Here is a 17,609-nt window from a genome sequence, read left to right on the forward strand (position 1 = left end):
TGACCTGGGGAATCATAATGGCAGGTCAGTTTTAGCATTTAGTGAACATGGTAAAAAAAAAAAGAAAAGAAAAAACAATTGTGGATGTCACTTTTTTTTTTGCAATTTCACCGCCCTTGGAATTTTTTTCCCGGTCTCCACTACACTGTATGGCAACACGGCCATATTGACGGAAAAGTAAAAAAGTTATGTCTCTAGCAAGAAGGGGAGCAAAAAACGCAAACGGAAAATCGCAAGGTCGTGAAGGGGTTAAAAACACAACGCGTTTCGGCCATGAACAGGCTTCGTCAGGTGTCTACAAGTCAAATGTAAAGCCCAACCCTCTTATACTCTCCCCAACTGAAAAGGGGTGGAGTTAGTGACTGAGAAAATACATACTATTCTTTATCCAAATGCTCTTGATAATTAACCAACCTGAACATATACGGTAAATAAATACATCCTTATCAGAAAGTAAAAAAAGGGACACAGAAGTAAATACATAGTATAACATTGTGCGAAATGTAAACTGAAATGTAAAAAATGAAAATATAAATCTAAAATATATAAAGTAAAAGTATGAAAATAAACCTATGTGTAACAATTCTAATATCCTGTGCAAATGTAGTCATTATGGCACACACTTATCCCAACTGAAAGTAGTGAAAATAGAAAATAGACACAGAAGGCACTGGTGCCGTCACATTGATATGTGAGTTACGGAAGCTCAGACAGCTCTAAACGATGTATCTATTTCTGTTTACTACTTTCAATTGTTACTAATTTTAAATCTTCCCAGCTCAACGTTATAAAAATCTGTGACGCACCTGGGGGTTTAAGGTGCTCACCACACATTTAGATAAGTGCCTTGAGGGGTGTAGTTTCCAAAATGGGGTCACTTGTGGGGGATTTCCACTGTTTAGGAGCATCAGGGGCTCTCCAAACGCGATATGATGTCCGCTGTCTATTCCAGCCAATTTTTCACTCCAAAAGTCAAATGGCGCTCCTTCCCTTCTAAGCCCTGCCGTGGGCCCAAACAGTAGTTTCCCCCCACATATGGGATATCTGTGTACTTGGGAGAAATGCACAACAAATTGTATGGTCCATTTTCTCCTGTTACCCTTGTGAAAATTAAAAATGTGGGGCTTAAGCAACATTTTTGTGGGGAAAATGTTTTTTTTTTTCATGGCTCAACATTATAAAATTCTGTGAAGCATCTGCTCACCACACCTCTAGATAAATTTCTTGAGGGGTGCAGTTTCCAAAAGGGAGTCACTTGTTGGGGGTTTCCACTGTTTAGGCACATCAGGGGTCTCCAAACACGATGGTGTCTGTCTATTCCAGCCAATTTTGCACTCCTAAAGTTGAATGGTGCTCCTTCAGATCCCTGCCGTGTGCCCAAACACTACTTTTGCACCACATATTGGGTATCAGTGTGCTCAGGAGAAACTGCCCATTTTCTCCTGTTAGCCTTGTGAAAATGCAAAATTTGGAGCTAAAGCAATATTTTTGTGGGAAAAAGTAAAATTGTAATTTTTTCTTTCCATGTTACTTTAATTCTGGTGAAACCCTTCAAGGGTTAATAAACTTTTTGAATGTGGTTATGAGCACTTTGAGGGGTATAGTTTTTAAAATGTTGTCACTTTTTTGGTATTTTCTGTCATATAGGCCCCTCAAAGTCCTTTCAAATGGGAATGTGGTCCCTAAAAAATGCAATTGTTTTTTGGAAAAATGAGAAATTGCTGATAAACCTTTAACCCTTCTATCTTCCTAACAAAAAAACAACAAAAAAAATTGTTTAAAAAATGATGCCGATGTGAAGTAGACATGTGGGAAATGTTATTTATTAACTGTTTTGACACCCATCTGCAGACAGTTGTTAAAGGGAATCTTTCACCAGATTTTTTTCTTCTCGAGCAGCATGATGGCGGAGCACAGACCAATTCCGATATGTCACTTACTGGGCTGCTTGCTGCAGTTTTGATAAAATCCCCTGCTGCAGATGTACTAGTTCTCTGATTGCTGAGCCCTGTATAACCCCACTCACATCACTGATTGGCAGCTTTCTGTGTACAGTGTGCATAGGCAGAAAGCAGCCATTCATTGGTAGGAGCAGAGTTATACTGAGCTCATGCATATGGAGGACTGCCCAGTAATATGGGGGACTTCTTGAAAAAAAAAACAATCAATCAAACTGCTTTACTCCCATTCTCGGGGTCCAGCACTGAGTGTATGCTGCTGCTCCTGGTGTCTGTGATTGTCTGCAGCTCTGACGTCACGTGGAAAGCACTGGATCTGTGGTCTTGAGTGGTTCGTGCCATCAACACGATCTTTTCTGCTAACCTCTAGTACTGACTGCAGTTGCTGTCAATGTGACGTCAGCGCTGCAGACAATAATAGTCACCAAGAGCAGTGGTGGTGACTGGGCGCTGGATTCAGTGAAGGTGAGTGAATCAAAGCTGGGGACAGAGGTTTTTGGAGACTGAAATAGGTGCCTCCCAGGTAGCAGAACCTGCAGATATTGGACTTGTGTCCAGATCTGAGGAGTACGATAGGTGTATGATACCTGCCGGCCATTCAGGCGTCCTGCCAGACGTCTGTCGAGGGGTCGTCATCAGCACCACTCGTCACTCAATGCAAAAGTGATCTGTGGTGTGCCATTCTTCTCGGGTCACGCTTACGTGTGACACGTTGAGGAGCAGCAGAACTTCAGATGTTCCTTGTTGTAGCAGTCCTGAATATTAATGTTATAAGAAATCTGCTTTTACCGTTCCAGTAGGACAAGAACCTGCTAATCTGATGTTGTCACTGCAAAGCTGTAAGTTGTGAACGTCTGCACGGTCGTACTTTGTTCTGAATTCACTGAAGGATTAGTGTCTTTCTCTTACTTAGTGCTCAGCAAAGCCCAAAGTGTCTTTATCAGCAGACATATTAATCAGCAGAACATGCTGATAGGCCTCTGGCACTTGCATGCTAATGTAAAGATGAAGACCTTACTGTTACCAAAACTTTTACACTTTGCGTTATACTTGTTAATATGAGTATTGAAGAAAGCGAAGTATACAATGCAGGGCTGTGGAGTTGGAGTCAGTATAAAATAGACCGACTCCGACTCCTAAAATATATAATAAATTGGGTACAGTAGTACAATGCAGGATGTGCTGTAAATGTTTTCATAAGAATTTGGGAAAGTTATGAAATGTCCAATAAATGTCTGTTCTGTTCCTGATCTAAGGATCTCGGCTTTTAGTTGAGATGAATCTGTGCTGCACTTTATGTACACGCTCCGTAGTGAGGCAGCGCTGTGGAGGTGGAATCGTGGAGGTGGATTCGTGAAAGTAAGATTTTACTTTTGAAAGTAAGGTTTTACTCAATATCTGACTGAAGTAAAAAATTTGGAAATTGTTCTTGCAAAGACTTGAGTTCATAAAACATGTTATTAACCCTTAGCATAAAAGTAAACTTTATAATATAACTTTCATTACAAAATCTTCATTTTTTTTCAAATTGGTTGATGCAAAACTTAATATACTGTATATACTCGAGTATAAGCCGAGTTTTTCAGCACATTTTTTGTGCTAAAAAAAAACCCCCCTTTGCTTATACTCGGGTATATACTCGAGTATATAGAAATTCCGTTGGTGGATAGTGGGGGGGGGGGTTGCAGCGGTGGAGGAGCGGGGCACACGCAGTAGCCGCCGCTGCTGCAGCTACCATGTGTGCCCGCTGCTAAAGGGAAATGAATATTCCCTCTTCTCCACTCCCATGGGCGTGGAGAAGAATGAATATTCATTCTCTTTAGTAGCGGGCACAGAGCAGCGCTGAGCCGCAGCTCCTGCTGACGGTGCTCGCTACTAAAGAGTATGCATATTCGCTCCTCTCCATTCACATAGTCCCGGCGTGGAGAGGAGTGAATATGCCGGGCCGGCAGCTCACGTCAGCATCTGAGAGCGCATGGCAGTGACGCCATGCACTGCTCAGATGCTGACATGAGCTGCTGCAGCAGAACAGGACGCAGCGCTGGAGCAGAGGTGAGTAAGGAAGGTGAATATAAGTGTTTATTTTTTTATGTGTGCAGTGATGGGGCCACATATACCAGGATTGGGTGATGATGGATTGCCATATATACCAGGATTGGGGGATAAGGATGCCATACATACCAGGATTGGGGGATGATGGGGCCTTGCATACCAGGATTGGGGGATGAGGGGTGCCATATGTGCCGGGATTGGGGGATGAGGGGTGCCATACATACCAGGATTGGGGGTTGAGGGGTGCCATACATACCAGGATTGGGGATGATGGGGCCATGCATACCAGGATTGGGGGGATGAGGGGTGCCATACATACGAGGATTGGGGGATGAGGGGGCCATGCACACCAGGATTGGGGGATGAGGAGGCCATGCACACCAGGGATGAGGGGTGCCAGTCATACCAGGATTGGGGATGAAGAAGCCATGCATTCCAGGATTGGGGATGAGGGGTGCCATACATACCTAGATTGGGATGAAGGGGCCATACATACCAGAATTGGGGATGAGGGGTGCCATACATACCAGGATTGGTGATGAGGGGTGCCATACATACCAGGATTGGGGATGAGGGGTGCCATACATACCAGGATTGGGGATGAGGGGTGCCATACATACCAGGATTGGGGATGAAGAAGCCATGCATTCCAGGATTGGGGATGAGGGGTGCCATACATACCAGGATTGGGGATGAGGGGTGCCATACATACCAAGATTGGGGATGAGGGATGCCATACAGACCAGGATTGGGGATGAGGGGTGCCATACATACCAGGATTGGGGATGAAAGAGCCATGCATTCCAGGATTGGGGATGAGGGGTGCCATACATACCAAGATTGGGATGAGGGGGCCATACATACCAGGATTGGTGATGAGGGGTGCCATACATACCAGGATTGGGGATGAGGGGTGCCATACATACCAGGATTGGGGATGAGGGGTGCCATACATACCAGGATTGATGATGAGGGGCGCCATACATAACAGGATTGGTGATGAGGGGTGCCATACATACCAGGATTGGGGATGAGGGGCACCATACATACCAGAATTGGGGATGATGGGTGCCATACATATCAGGATTGGGGATGAGGGGGTCATGAATACTAGGATGGGGACATTTACCAGTAGTTGCTGCATTTCCACCTTAGGCTTATACTCGAGTCAATAAGTTTTCCCAGTTTTTTGTGGTTAAATTAGATGTTTCGGCTTATACTCGGGTCGGCTTATACTCGAGTATATATGGTACCCCACATAAAAATTATGGAGGTCATGCAGAATACTAGATGTGGTAGTTTTTTAAAGACAGCACTAAGTCTTCTAGGCATGGAATAAACAAGTTGGCGATATATTGCAACACCTATCTTTTACTATTCTTCAAGACTCTCCTTTTTAGGTGTTAACTTGTCTCTGGATGTCTCTGTAAGATGGTTGCGGTTCCATCTTTGTTAAATTTTTGTATCACTTTTGCTACAGTATTTTACTGATAAAGTATAGCTTTTCTGATCTTCTTTTAGCATTCACCTTTCTTGTGTAAAGAAATTATTTTTTTCCAGGTCTTGTTACTTTTCTCTTCCATGTGGTGCCTTTGCTGACAGCATGAAACATGAAGGGATTTTCATTAAGTATAGGACTTTTATAGTCAGCTGTCTGCTGGACACATTAGACTTCACTGTGGTTAATTTCTTGTTTTATAGTCTAAACTTTAGCTTTGCTCCCAAGACTTTCATTGGGATGTACTCCTTTTTGCAACATGGCCTTTAGCAAATTTGTTCAGAAAATTACTTTTTTGGGTGTGCAAAATAACATATCTGGTTTGCAATCAATGGCCCACATTTGTGGGAGTATATTGTGGTACGGTATCCCATACAACATCTGGATTTTGAAAGGAAGCTAAAGGTTTTCTAACATCTGTCGAGGTGTACTCATTTATACTGAGCACTGTATATTCATATGAGGCAGAAAAAAAAATTGAAATATAAATTCAAATGAGTAGACTCGTACTCATCCGTACTTTATGGTTCGCTGACAACCTAAATGGTTTGCCTCATGTATAATATTGGAAACAGAGCTTTATAATGTAAATAGCCTTAGGATAGCTCATTAATATCAGATCGGTCCGGGTCCAACACCCTTACCGAGTAGCTGTTTTCAGCTTTGGTGGCCACTGGGGTAAAAATGAACAGAGTTGGACTGTTACTGATTTCATAATTTGAAATTGATGACATATCCAAGGGATCCATCTACAGAGACCCACCAGCAATGCTAAAACGCAGATTTAAAAACCTTTATACAGGCAGTCCGAAGTAATCGATGCACGCTGAGCGCATGTAATAGATTGCTCAGTGTTAACAGGCTGGCATGGTTCTCAGCTGTGCGAGTCCTGTTTACACAGTGATGCACCGCCAAGAACGATGATCTTTTGCACTGCGCAAATTTCACCCGATTAATGAGTGTTTTGCTTGTTCATTGAGTGATTGGCAGCCTGTTTACACTGGAAGATGATTGTGAAATGAGCGTTATTAAAAATGCTTGTTCACGATTGTCTTTCAGTGTAAATGCAGCTTAAAGGGGTGGTCCGACACGAACATTTGTTTTAGTCTTAAATATCTGTCTATTTAATGTCATAATCTAATCTTTTTTTCTAATATACTTTAATAAAAAAAAATCCATCTTTCCCTCACTAATCTGCTTTTATTTTTTTAGCCTACTTCCTGTTTGATAATTGTTCATGTGAGAGCCCCCAGTGCAAGTTGAGCTACTTGAACAAGTCATCATCAGGAGGCAAAGGCTGCATTCCTTCTGCAGTTTCGCCCTCACTCTGAATCTGATCCTCATCAGTGACATCCATTTCATGTCCCGGCTGCATCGGTTATCAATTCTGGTGTATGCTCAGTAGGATCTTGTCACTGTACCATATTCTTTTTAATGCACAGTGACCGTGCGCTCTGTTGCTAGCTTGTCACTTCTCATCAGATCCGGCAAGCGAGTGCACTGTCACTCCGCTTTTTAAAAGAATATTGCGCTGTGACAAGATTCTACTGAGCATACGTCGGCATTGACAACTGCCGCATGCTCGGTAGAGCAGGGACAAGTCCAGCCCCTGAAACAGACATCACTGATGACTTTTCGTTTCAAGGTGGTACTAGAGGCTACGGCAGTGACCGCAGACTCTGTCTCCTGATGATGATGGCTCTCAAATGAAGTAATAAAAAAAATAAAGCAGTTAGAGTAGTGAGGGAATGATGGGACTTTTTAATTAGAGTATATTAGAAAAGAGATTAGATTTTGACATTAAATTAACAGACATATAGGATTAAAATAAATGTTACTTTCAGATCATTTGCCTATCTAATCCCTATATTTAAAAGTTCCTAGCCAAAGTAAAATGGGCTGCCCCAACATACGTCAGGGAATCGGATGCAACTAGAACTGTGTATGCGCACATTAAGAATTTCTTCATCTCTTGGCATAAAAAACGCAGCAGCAAAAACACACATTTTTGCTGCGTTTTTTACTTGCGTCTTTGGTACAGATTTTTCCCCACTCATTAATATGGATGACGTCTGCAGCAAAAACACTGAAAGAATTGACATTCTACAGATTTAAATCTGCACCAGATCTGCAAATCACAACTATGCAACGTGTGCATGAGACTTCAGGATTCTCATTCACTTTGCTGGCATCAGGAAACCCTTCGGGTTTTGTGCCAAATCTGCAAACTAAAAAAACGCAGCAAAAACGCAACATGTGGACACAGCCGTAAAAGAAGTTATTCACTACTTGGACAACTCCTTCTCATACCCCACGCTTGGCCCCGATAAAATAAAAAAAAAGCTTATACTCACCTCCTGTACTGGCGCCGTTCCCGCTGTGTCTGCACTCACTCTCCCTGGGGCTCCCGTACTGTTGTTGTGACCCGTGACCCCGGCGCCCAATCAGCACTGGTGTCCCTGTCTCCGCCTTCCTCCTTTCGAATTGAACATGAAAAGGAAGTCAGAGATCAGCCGCAGCCCGGACTTCATCTTCATGTTCAATTAGTACGAAGGTGGATAAAGTGAGCCGGCGCTGATTGGGCGCCAGGGTCATGTGTCAGAACAACCGCACGAAAGCCCCAGGACCGCGAGTGCCAACACCACGGGAACGGCGATATCACGGGAGGGGAGTATAAGCTTTATTTTATTTGGGCCAAACATTTAGATCAAGAAGACTTTTGAGTAAATCCATAAACTAACCTCCACCGTGTATTAACTAACCTGGGATGGACAAAGTCAAGGTGAACGCCGAAGCTTTGAGTATAACGTTACACTGACTCTGTGATCTGAGAACCATTAGAACCCAATGCTGTAAAACATCAGGAATGTCAGCACTCATCCTGTACACAAACAAATCCCTGACACTTTGCCTTTCGATTAACCCCAGCAAATTCCTTAATATCTAATTACACTCAAATTATACATAGGAAGTTTCAGAAGAGCGCTGTAGCAAAATGTATAATTATGTGCCATCTTGCTCCGCACCCAAGGGTTGGCTTTCATTTTGCTAACACAATCGAGAGTTGTGATTTGTTAATGTAACTCCCCCAAAAAAACAAGATTGGGGAAGGTGACTTTCTAACATCTTAAATTTCACATATAGCATCAGGTTTTTATTGAGAAGAATAAAGCAAGAAAAGATTTTTTTTTTTCTTCTATATTAAATTAAAAAAGAAAAAAAAAGAATGCCTTCGGCTATTGGTTTTCCAAAATCCACAGAGACGGGTGTGGCAGGATCAAAAATCTGTATTTGATCAAAGTTATTGGGTTAGACGGTATCTTTGCTAAGGTAAGAAAGATGAAAGGCGCTGTTTTTATTGCATGCTAGTAACAGTGTAATTTCAAACTAATTGGTGTAGAGATGCCAATCACCCGAAGGGAACGCAAATAGATACTCTTACGGCTTCCTTTGAGGTGCGAAAACCCGATGTTGGGACTGGAAGAAAAATAAAGTAATACAGTTAAATTGACCTTAAATGAGCTGCTTTGTGGTTTTGTATGGAGAATCCATCATTTTTTATGAACTAGTCCATGCAAGCCGTGTCTACCAATTTGATCTATTGGCTAGACTGTTATGACACAATATAATGGGCACTTCTCTAAAATGTTCTGGTGCCTTGATTTATATATTTGACTTAAAGGGGTTGTCCCATGAACAATGTTTATATAGGTGATGAATCTTTGATCGCTGATGGGTCCGAATCCCATGATCACGAGAAAGTGATCCCAAAGTTCCCCTTGTGAGTGGGAAAGTGGTGCGTATGCTTGACCTTGGATTAAAGGGCTTGTCCACTACTAGGACAACCCCATCTTGATCAAAATATTTGGCCCCCATAAAATAAAAAAGCTTATACTCTCCTCTCGTGCCCGCGGTGTTGGCAATCGCGGTGTCGGCACTCGCGGTCCCGGGGCTTTCGTGCTTTTGTTGTGACATGTGAGCCTGGCGCCCAATCAGCACTGGCGTCACTGTCTCCGCCTTCGGACAAATTGAACGTGAAGAGGAAGTCCGGGCTGTGGCTGATCTGACTTCCTCTTCATGTTCAATTGGACAGGAGGTGGGGACAGTGATGCCAGCGCTGATTGGGCGCCAGGGTCACATGTCACAACAAAAGCACGGGAGCCCCAGGGAGAGCGAGTGCCGACACCGCGGGAATAGCGCCAGCACGGGAGGGGGGAGTATAAGCTTTATTACTTTTTGAGAGTCAAGCGAGGGGTATGAACAGGGGAACAGGAACATGTCCAAGTAGTGGACAACTTCTTTAATTTCTATGGAATTCGCGAGTTAGCCAATCAGATAGGGGTGGTAGTAAGCATGCGTGACGTGACCATCTCCTGTGGGATTTTGGGACCTCTGGGTTTTTTTTTTTTTTTGGACTAGTGGGAATCCCAGCAGTTGGACACCAGGAATATTATTCAATTATCATGTATTGTTTATTTGAAGTCCGATAGTTGTAGATGGAGCCAAGCACGACTCACTTTCCATTTCACACTAATAGAGGGATTCCTGTTATATAGTTGCGGACCCAAAAAGTATCCAACAATTTTGACATATCCTTTTGGATGTGCTATGAACGATTTATGGAGTAAAACCCCTTTTTAAGAAGATTTACAAATTGTCTCATATTAGCAAATTGGTTGTAAAAGCGATAGCCAGAATTTGGTAAGAAATTTTTTTTTTCTTTGAAGAATTTTCCATTTTTTTTCAATGTGGCCATGTTCAGTAAAGAGCGGCCAGCTACTGCGGCCCTGTTAGTTGTGCATTATGAATTTGATTCTTAAAAAGGAATGAACGGCTATCTGATAGCTGTAATTTGCTTTTTGTTGGGGGTTTCAAAATATTTTAGGACAAGAATAGCATAGTCTTTAGTGTGATATTACAGCTATTAAAAATACTTTATAAGACTTATGCAAACTTTTTATCAATTTAACATTGAAGTTGAAATGAATGAAATCCGCTGCAAATTCTGATGCAAATCATAATGGTGAACGTTGTGTATTTAAAAGTGCACAACATCCTCGAAAATAAAATCCCTGCAGAGGTTTTCTGGTATGGATGACACTAGTCTTGTACTGTAGACCAACAATAAGGGCATGTGAACACACATGTAAATGATTAATGTTCTCAATAGTTATTGTAGGTACAGCTTTAGGTTTGAAATTGTCTTTTTTTTTTTTAGGAGGAATTTCTGCAGTAGACAACAATACAAAGAGAATTGAGAATGAGCTGATCAATGCCAAGGCTATGAAATCAAAACTTGGTAAGTAAATATATGATGGGTAATTACTTTCAGCTATTTTTCATTTTATAGAGTGATGGCTTTACCCATCCTGAGAATGTCCCCTGCGGACCTTGACCACCCGGATGTGCAGGGAACTTGGTGATGCGGGATGCAGCTGTGAAGAATAAAAACTTGAGGAGGAACGTAGTGCTACGCCAGTACCACATCCCACTTTATCAGGATTGGTGGGAGTTGCCGATGTCACACCCCCGTTATAGCAATATGTCATCAATTTATGAGTGAACGTTTAACAGATAACCTTTCCGTACCGGGGTCCATCTTGTGTCTATTGTGTTCTTTGCAGCTTTTATGGCTTTACGATGAGTTCACAGTAGCGGTAACTTTCCTAAAGGAATAACCGTACTAGGGATGAGTGAACATGTGGAAATGTACCTCAGACTGCGCATTTTGAGAACCTAAGAAAATGAAGGCTGAAATGGTGGGCTGATGCATATATCAGTTTCCATCCTTTAATTTTCACAAATGTTAACTCCAAGGTCAAGTTATCCTAGAGTTCATATCTTTGTAATTATGAATGATGTTTGTGAGTTCAGGGCTTCTGAGATATTGGTTAACTCGTATTCAATTATTGCTAGGATTTATACAGTTAGTTTTTGCTTTTTTCTGTTTTTTTTATAGAAAGACGCAAGAAAGCTTCAGCCTGGGAGAAGAATCTGGTGTATCCGGCTGTGATGATTCTGCTCCTCATTGCAACGGTAATGATAATACTGCATCGATAAGTACTTCAGTGCATTAACCTCATCACTGCCCAAACTATTTTTACAGTTTTGACAAACACAAATAATTCCAGGATCTAAGCTTTAGCTTCCATTTTCTGTCCTCAGTAATGGTTTAAAATCACAACATATTACATAGTCCCTTGACCATTAAAGTGTCAGTTTATCAGTCAGTAATGTGTATTCATTGCTTTGTATTTTACTTTTTAGTCTTTCTCTGTGATTCTCGTGTCCTTGAACATCCTTCGCCTGCTGGTTGATGAGACCGCGATGCCAAAGGGTTCAAAGGTAGAGAAATTGTGTCTGTGTGTGTCTGTCTATGTGCTAAAGCTCAGATTTTTAAAATTCCTATGTATGTGAAGAACCATATAAGTTCTCCTTTGAAAATAAACACAATCATCGTGACCCCCATGTTACTCATAAGGGAGCTGTAGTGGTTGAGTGAGGCACAAGCGGTTTACTTGTTGGTGAGTTTTATAGTTTCTGGTTCTGCTGATAACTGACAGGTCAAATAAGACAGCGGCATTACATGAATCTTCATGACTAAGAATGTCAACTTAAAGGGAATCTATCAGCAGGTTTTTGGTACCTCATCTGAGAGCAGCATGATGTAGGGAAAGAGAAGCTGAATCCAACGATGTATCACTTAGATTACTGGGTGCAGCGTTTTTAGATTTAGCAATACAGCAGAGCTGAGGAAGCTAACCCCGCCCACACCAGACTCTGTATATACAATGTCCATAGACTGTGAGGTGCTTAGTTGCTGGACTAGTCTGGCAATGTTAATCTCTTCTCAAAAAGAAAAACAGTACTTTTTCATAAGGTCATGTTCACACGATGCGTTCCCAATGCATGTTCCACCCCCCTCCCCCCACAGTGGTTTTCTGAAAAATGCTGTGAAATTTCTGCATTTTATTGTGGTTTTGGAATATGGCCTAAATACAACTTATTCTAGAGCGTCAGTCTATCATATTCTTACTACAAAGCTCAATAGAACATATTTATCAAACTAAAGGTGTGATTTGTGCCAAAAAACTTTAAAGGGATTCTGTCACCCCCTGGGAGTTATCAGACCTCTAATATGGGCATACAGGGTATAGAAAAGTAAATATATACCTACCTGTTTGTCCATATTAGCGGTCTGATTACAGAGAAATGTCTTTTTATGAAATCCTTTTTCATATGCTTGGCGCCTGGGGGACGCCAAGAAATCCCCGCCTATCTGCTTAATTTCCATATTCCTCCCCTCCCCTGCATGTCACAGGGCCCTGTGATGTGCCCTCTTCTCGTTCACATCCTGCGCATGCGCAATGCGCCTCTAACGTCAGAAGCGCTTTTTTTGCTCCCTGCCCTCCCGGCCAATTTTTACAATTCTGAACACTGTCACTTTATGAGGTAATTACTCTGGAACACTTCAACGGATCCCACTGATTCTGAGATAATTTTTTCGTGACATATTGTACTTCATGATATTGTTAAAATTTCTTCGATATGAAGCCTTTATTTGTGAAAAAAAACTGAAATTTGGCGAAAATGTTGAAAATTTTACAATTTTCAAAATTTTAATTTTTAGCCCCTTAAATCCGAGAGATATGTCGCACAAAATAGTTGATAAATAACATTTCGCACATGCCTACTTTACATCAGCACAATTTTGGAACCAAAATTTTTTTTTTGTTAGGAAGTTATAAGGGTTAAAAGTTGACCAGCGTTTGGGGAGCCCCTGATGTGCCTAAACAGTGGAACCCCCCCCCCCACAAGTGACACCATTTTGTAAACTAGACCCCTCAAGGAACTTATCTAGATGTGTGGTGAGCACCTTGAGCCCCCAGGTGCTTCACAGAAGTTTATAACGTAGAGCTGTGAAAATAAAAAAATAAAACTTTTTCTCCAAAAATGATCTTTTAGTCCCATTTTTTTTATTTTCACAAGGGTAAGAGGGGAAAATGGACCCCAAAAACTGTTATGCAATTTCCCCTGAGTATGCTGATACCCCATATGTGGGGAAAATACACAGTTTGGGCGCGCGGCAGGGTTCAGAAGGGAAGGTGCACTGTGTGTCTTTTTGAATGCAAAATTGCCTGGCATCAAGAGCGAACGCCATGTCACGTTTGGAGAGACCCTGATGCGCCTAAATAGTGGAAACCCCCCCACAAGTGACCCCATTTTGGAAACTGCACCCCTCAAGGATTTTATCAAGGCGTATAGTGAACATTTTGAACCCAAAGGTACAACACAGAATTTGATAACATTAGGTCATCATATTGAATAAGTTGTCATCAGTCTTGAGCGCAAGTGCTCGCTACTTGAGTTTGCATCGGGTACTCGGGTATGCACCAAGTATTGCAGGTTCTCAAGTGACATGCTTGAGTCCCCGCCCCTCATGTTTCACGGTTATTAGACACCCAAAAAAAACATGCAAGGATTGCTCGTGCATGGCAAGAAATCCCTGCAAAGTTTTTTGACTGTATAACAGCTGCAAAACATATGGGGAGGAGACTCGAGCATGTCACTCAATCACCCGCGATACTCTGTGCATACCCGAGCACCCGATGCAAACTCGAGTAGCGAGCACTTGCGCTCAACACTAGTTGCCATATCGTCGTTCTTTTTCTTTTTTTTTTTTTACTTTTGAAAAAACCTAACCCTAGAGTTTATTTTTTACTCCTTTCCTCGTGCAGTATAAGTGATTAGACTACTTTATTCTTCGGGTCGGTGTGATTACAGTGATACCAGATTCATATCGGGTTTTTATTCCATATTTCAGCCGACAGTCATGTGACTGCTTGTTTTTTGTGGGATAAGTTGACATTTTTATTGGTACCATTTTCGGGCACGTGACCTTTTTTGATCGCTTTCTATTCCGATTTTTAGGAGGCAGAATAAACAAAAACCAACAATTCAGGAATAGTTTTTTTTTTTTTTATGCCGTTCCATGTGTTGTAAAATTAATTAATTAAAAGGCAGCGCTACTCTTTGCGTCAGTACGATTGCAGCGATACTACATTTATATAGTTTTTTTATCTTTTGGTGCTTTTACACAATAAAAACTAGTTTATAGAAAAAATTATTTTTTGCATCGCTTTATTCTGAGAGCTATAACTTTTTTATTTTTTGGCTGATAGAGCTGTATGGCGGCTTGTTTTTTGCGGGACAAGATGACGTTTTCAGCGGTACCATTTATATTTAGATTTGTGTTTTTGATCGCGATATGATGATAAAGCATCGTTTTTTGCTTCGTTTTGTATTTATTTTTTTTACTGTGTTCACTAAAGGGGTTAACTAGTGCGACAGTTTTATAGGTCAGGTCGTTCCGGACACGGCGATACCAAATATGTGTCTTTCCGGACGCGGCGATACCAAATTATTGTTTTTGTTTTGTTTTTTTTCATTATATTTATTTATGAATACAGTATATTTATTTTTTTTGATTATTTTTTCATTTGTTTTACAATTATTATTTTTTTTTCACTTTTACACTTTGTCCCACTTCATTTTAGACTTCATTTTTTGCAGTCTAATCGCTTGCATAGCATAAGGATGAAGCATCATCCCCAATGCTGTGCAGGCTGTGAGCCCTTGCACACACAAGCTAGGTAGATTGTGCACTGAGCACTATCTACTTATCTTGCTGATGTCTGGTGACCCAGATGTCGTCTTGGGTCACCATGGTAAGTATCCGAACCCGGCACAGACATTGCGGGACGCTGGATAGGAGGTAAGAGCAGGTAATCTCACCATTGCTTGCCCCGGAAATGCTGCGATCGACTTCTATTGCAGCATTTCAGGGGTTAATGTGCTGGGAGCAGTGCAGCACCTCTCCTAGCACATAGTACCGGGTGCCAGCTGTGACGATCAGCTGATGACACCCAGCGGTGATCGCGCCCGCACAGCCTCTGTGATCAGCAGGGCATATTAATACGAATCTCGTCCAACAGGCCAAGGGCGCAGATACATATCAATACGCCCCATGTCAGAAAGTATAATTAAATATACAGTACAGACCAAAAGTTTGGACACACCTTCTCATTTAAAGATTTTTCTGTATTTTCATGACTATGAAAATTGTACATTCACACTGAAGGCATCAAAACTATGAATTAACAGATGTGGAATTATATACTTAACAAAAAAGTGTGAAACAACTGAAAATATGTCTTATATTCTAGGTTCTTCAAAGTAGCCATCTTTTGCTTTGATGACTGCTTTGCACACTCCTGGCATTCTCTTGATGAGCTTCAAGAGGTAGTCACCGGAAATGGTCTTCCAACAATCTTGAAGGAGTTCCCAGAGATGCTTAGCACTTGTTGGCCCTTTTGCCTTCACTCTGCGGTCCAGCTCACCCCAAACCATCTCGATTGGGTTCAGGTCTGGTGATTGTGGAGGCCAGGTCATCTGGCGTAGCACCCCATCACTCTCCTTCTTGGTCAAATAGCCCTTACACAGCCTGGAGGTGTGTTTGGGGTCATTGTCCTGTTGAAAAATAAATGATGGTCCAACTAAACGCAAACCAGATGGAATAGCATGCCACTGCAAGATGCTGTGGCAGCCATACTGGTTCAGTATGCCTTCAATTTTGAATAAATCCCGAACAGTGTCACCAGCAAAGCACCCCCACACCATCACACCTCCTCCTCTATGCTTCACGGTGGGAACCAGGCATGTAGAGTCCATCCGTTCACCTTTTCTGTGTCGCACAAACACACGGTGGTTGGAACCAAAGATCTCAAATTTGGACTCATCAGACCAAAGCACAGATTTCCACTGGTCTAATGTCCATTCCTTGTGTTCTTTAGCCCAAACAAGTTTCTTTTGCTTGTTGCCTGTCCTTAGCAGTGGTTTCCTAGCAGCTATTTTACCATGAAGGCCTGCTGCACAAAGTCTCCTCTTAACAGTTGTTGAAGAGATGTGTCTGCTGCTAGAACTCTGTCTGGCATTGACCTGGTCTCTAATCTGAGCTGCTGTTAACCTGCGATTTCTGAGGTTGGTGACTCGGATAAACTTATCCTCAGAAGCAGAGGTGACTCTTCGTCTTACTTTCCTGGGGCGGTCCTCATGTGAGCCAGTTTCTTTGTAGCGCTTGATGGTTTTTGCAACTGCAATTGGGGACTATTTCAAAGTTTTCCCAATTTTTCGCACTGACTGAACTTCATTTCTTAAAGTAATGACGGCCACTCGTTTTTCTTTACTTAGCTGCTTTTTTCTGCCATAATACAAATTCTAATAGTCTATTCAGTAGGACTATCAGCTGTGTATCCACCAGACTTCTGCACAACATAACTGATGGTCCCAACCCCATTTATAAGGCAAGAAATCCCACTAATTAAACCTGACAGGGCACACCTGTAAAGTGAAAACCATTTCCGGTGACTACCTCTTGAAGCTCATCAAGAGAATGCCAAGAGTGTGCAAAGCAGTCATCAAAGCAAAAAGGGGCTACTTTGAAGAACCTAGAATATAAGACATATTTTCAGCTGTTTCACACTTTTTTGTTAAGTATATAATTCCACATGTGTTAATTCATAGTTTTGATGCCTTCAGTGTCGATGTACAATTTTCATAGTCATGAAAATACAGAAAAATCTTTAAATGAGAAGGTGTATCCAAACTTTTGGTCTGTACTGTATATTTAATTATACTTTCTGACGTAGGGCGTATTGATACGTATCTGCGCCCTTGGCCTGTTGGACGAGATTCGTATTAATATGCCCAAAAGTTTGGGCACTCCTATTAATCTTAAGCTTAATGTTTTATAAAAATTGGTGTTTTTGCAACAGCTATTTCAGTTTGATATATGTAATAACTGTTGGACACCGTAATGTTTCTGCCTTGAGATGAAGTTTTTTTTACTAACAGAAAATGTGCGATCTGCATTCAAACAAAATTTGACAGGTGCATAAATATGGGCACCCTTATCATTTTCTTGTTTTAAATACTCCTACCTACTTTTTACTGACTTTCTAAAGCACTTTTTGTGGTTTTGTAACCTCATTGAGCTTTGAACTTCATAGCCAGGTGTATGCAATCATGAGAAAAGCTACTTA

At 41.6% G+C, this 17,609-nt stretch overlaps 1 protein-coding gene across 2 annotated transcripts in view; it reads left to right on the forward strand.

Moving 5' to 3' along the window:
• Nucleotides 1–17,609, forward strand: part of LMBR1 (limb development membrane protein 1) — a 158,712-nt gene that overhangs the window by 118,336 nt on the left and 22,767 nt on the right. For both annotated transcript variants that reach the window (XM_073677691.1, XM_073677692.1), the window contains exons 10-12: nucleotides 10,727–10,807; nucleotides 11,468–11,544; nucleotides 11,776–11,853. In XM_073677691.1, coding sequence (XP_073533792.1) covers nucleotides 10,727–10,807; nucleotides 11,468–11,544; nucleotides 11,776–11,853 — 236 coding nt within the window. The remainder of the gene's footprint in view (nucleotides 1–10,726; nucleotides 10,808–11,467; nucleotides 11,545–11,775; nucleotides 11,854–17,609) is intronic.

The sequence above is a fragment of the Phyllobates terribilis genome, unplaced genomic scaffold (genome assembly GCF_046119375.1).
Source record: "Phyllobates terribilis strain yellow unplaced genomic scaffold, ASM4611937v1 Scaffold_4__5_contigs__length_816908805, whole genome shotgun sequence".
In the NCBI taxonomy this organism is placed as follows: domain Eukaryota; kingdom Metazoa; phylum Chordata; class Amphibia; order Anura; family Dendrobatidae; genus Phyllobates; species Phyllobates terribilis.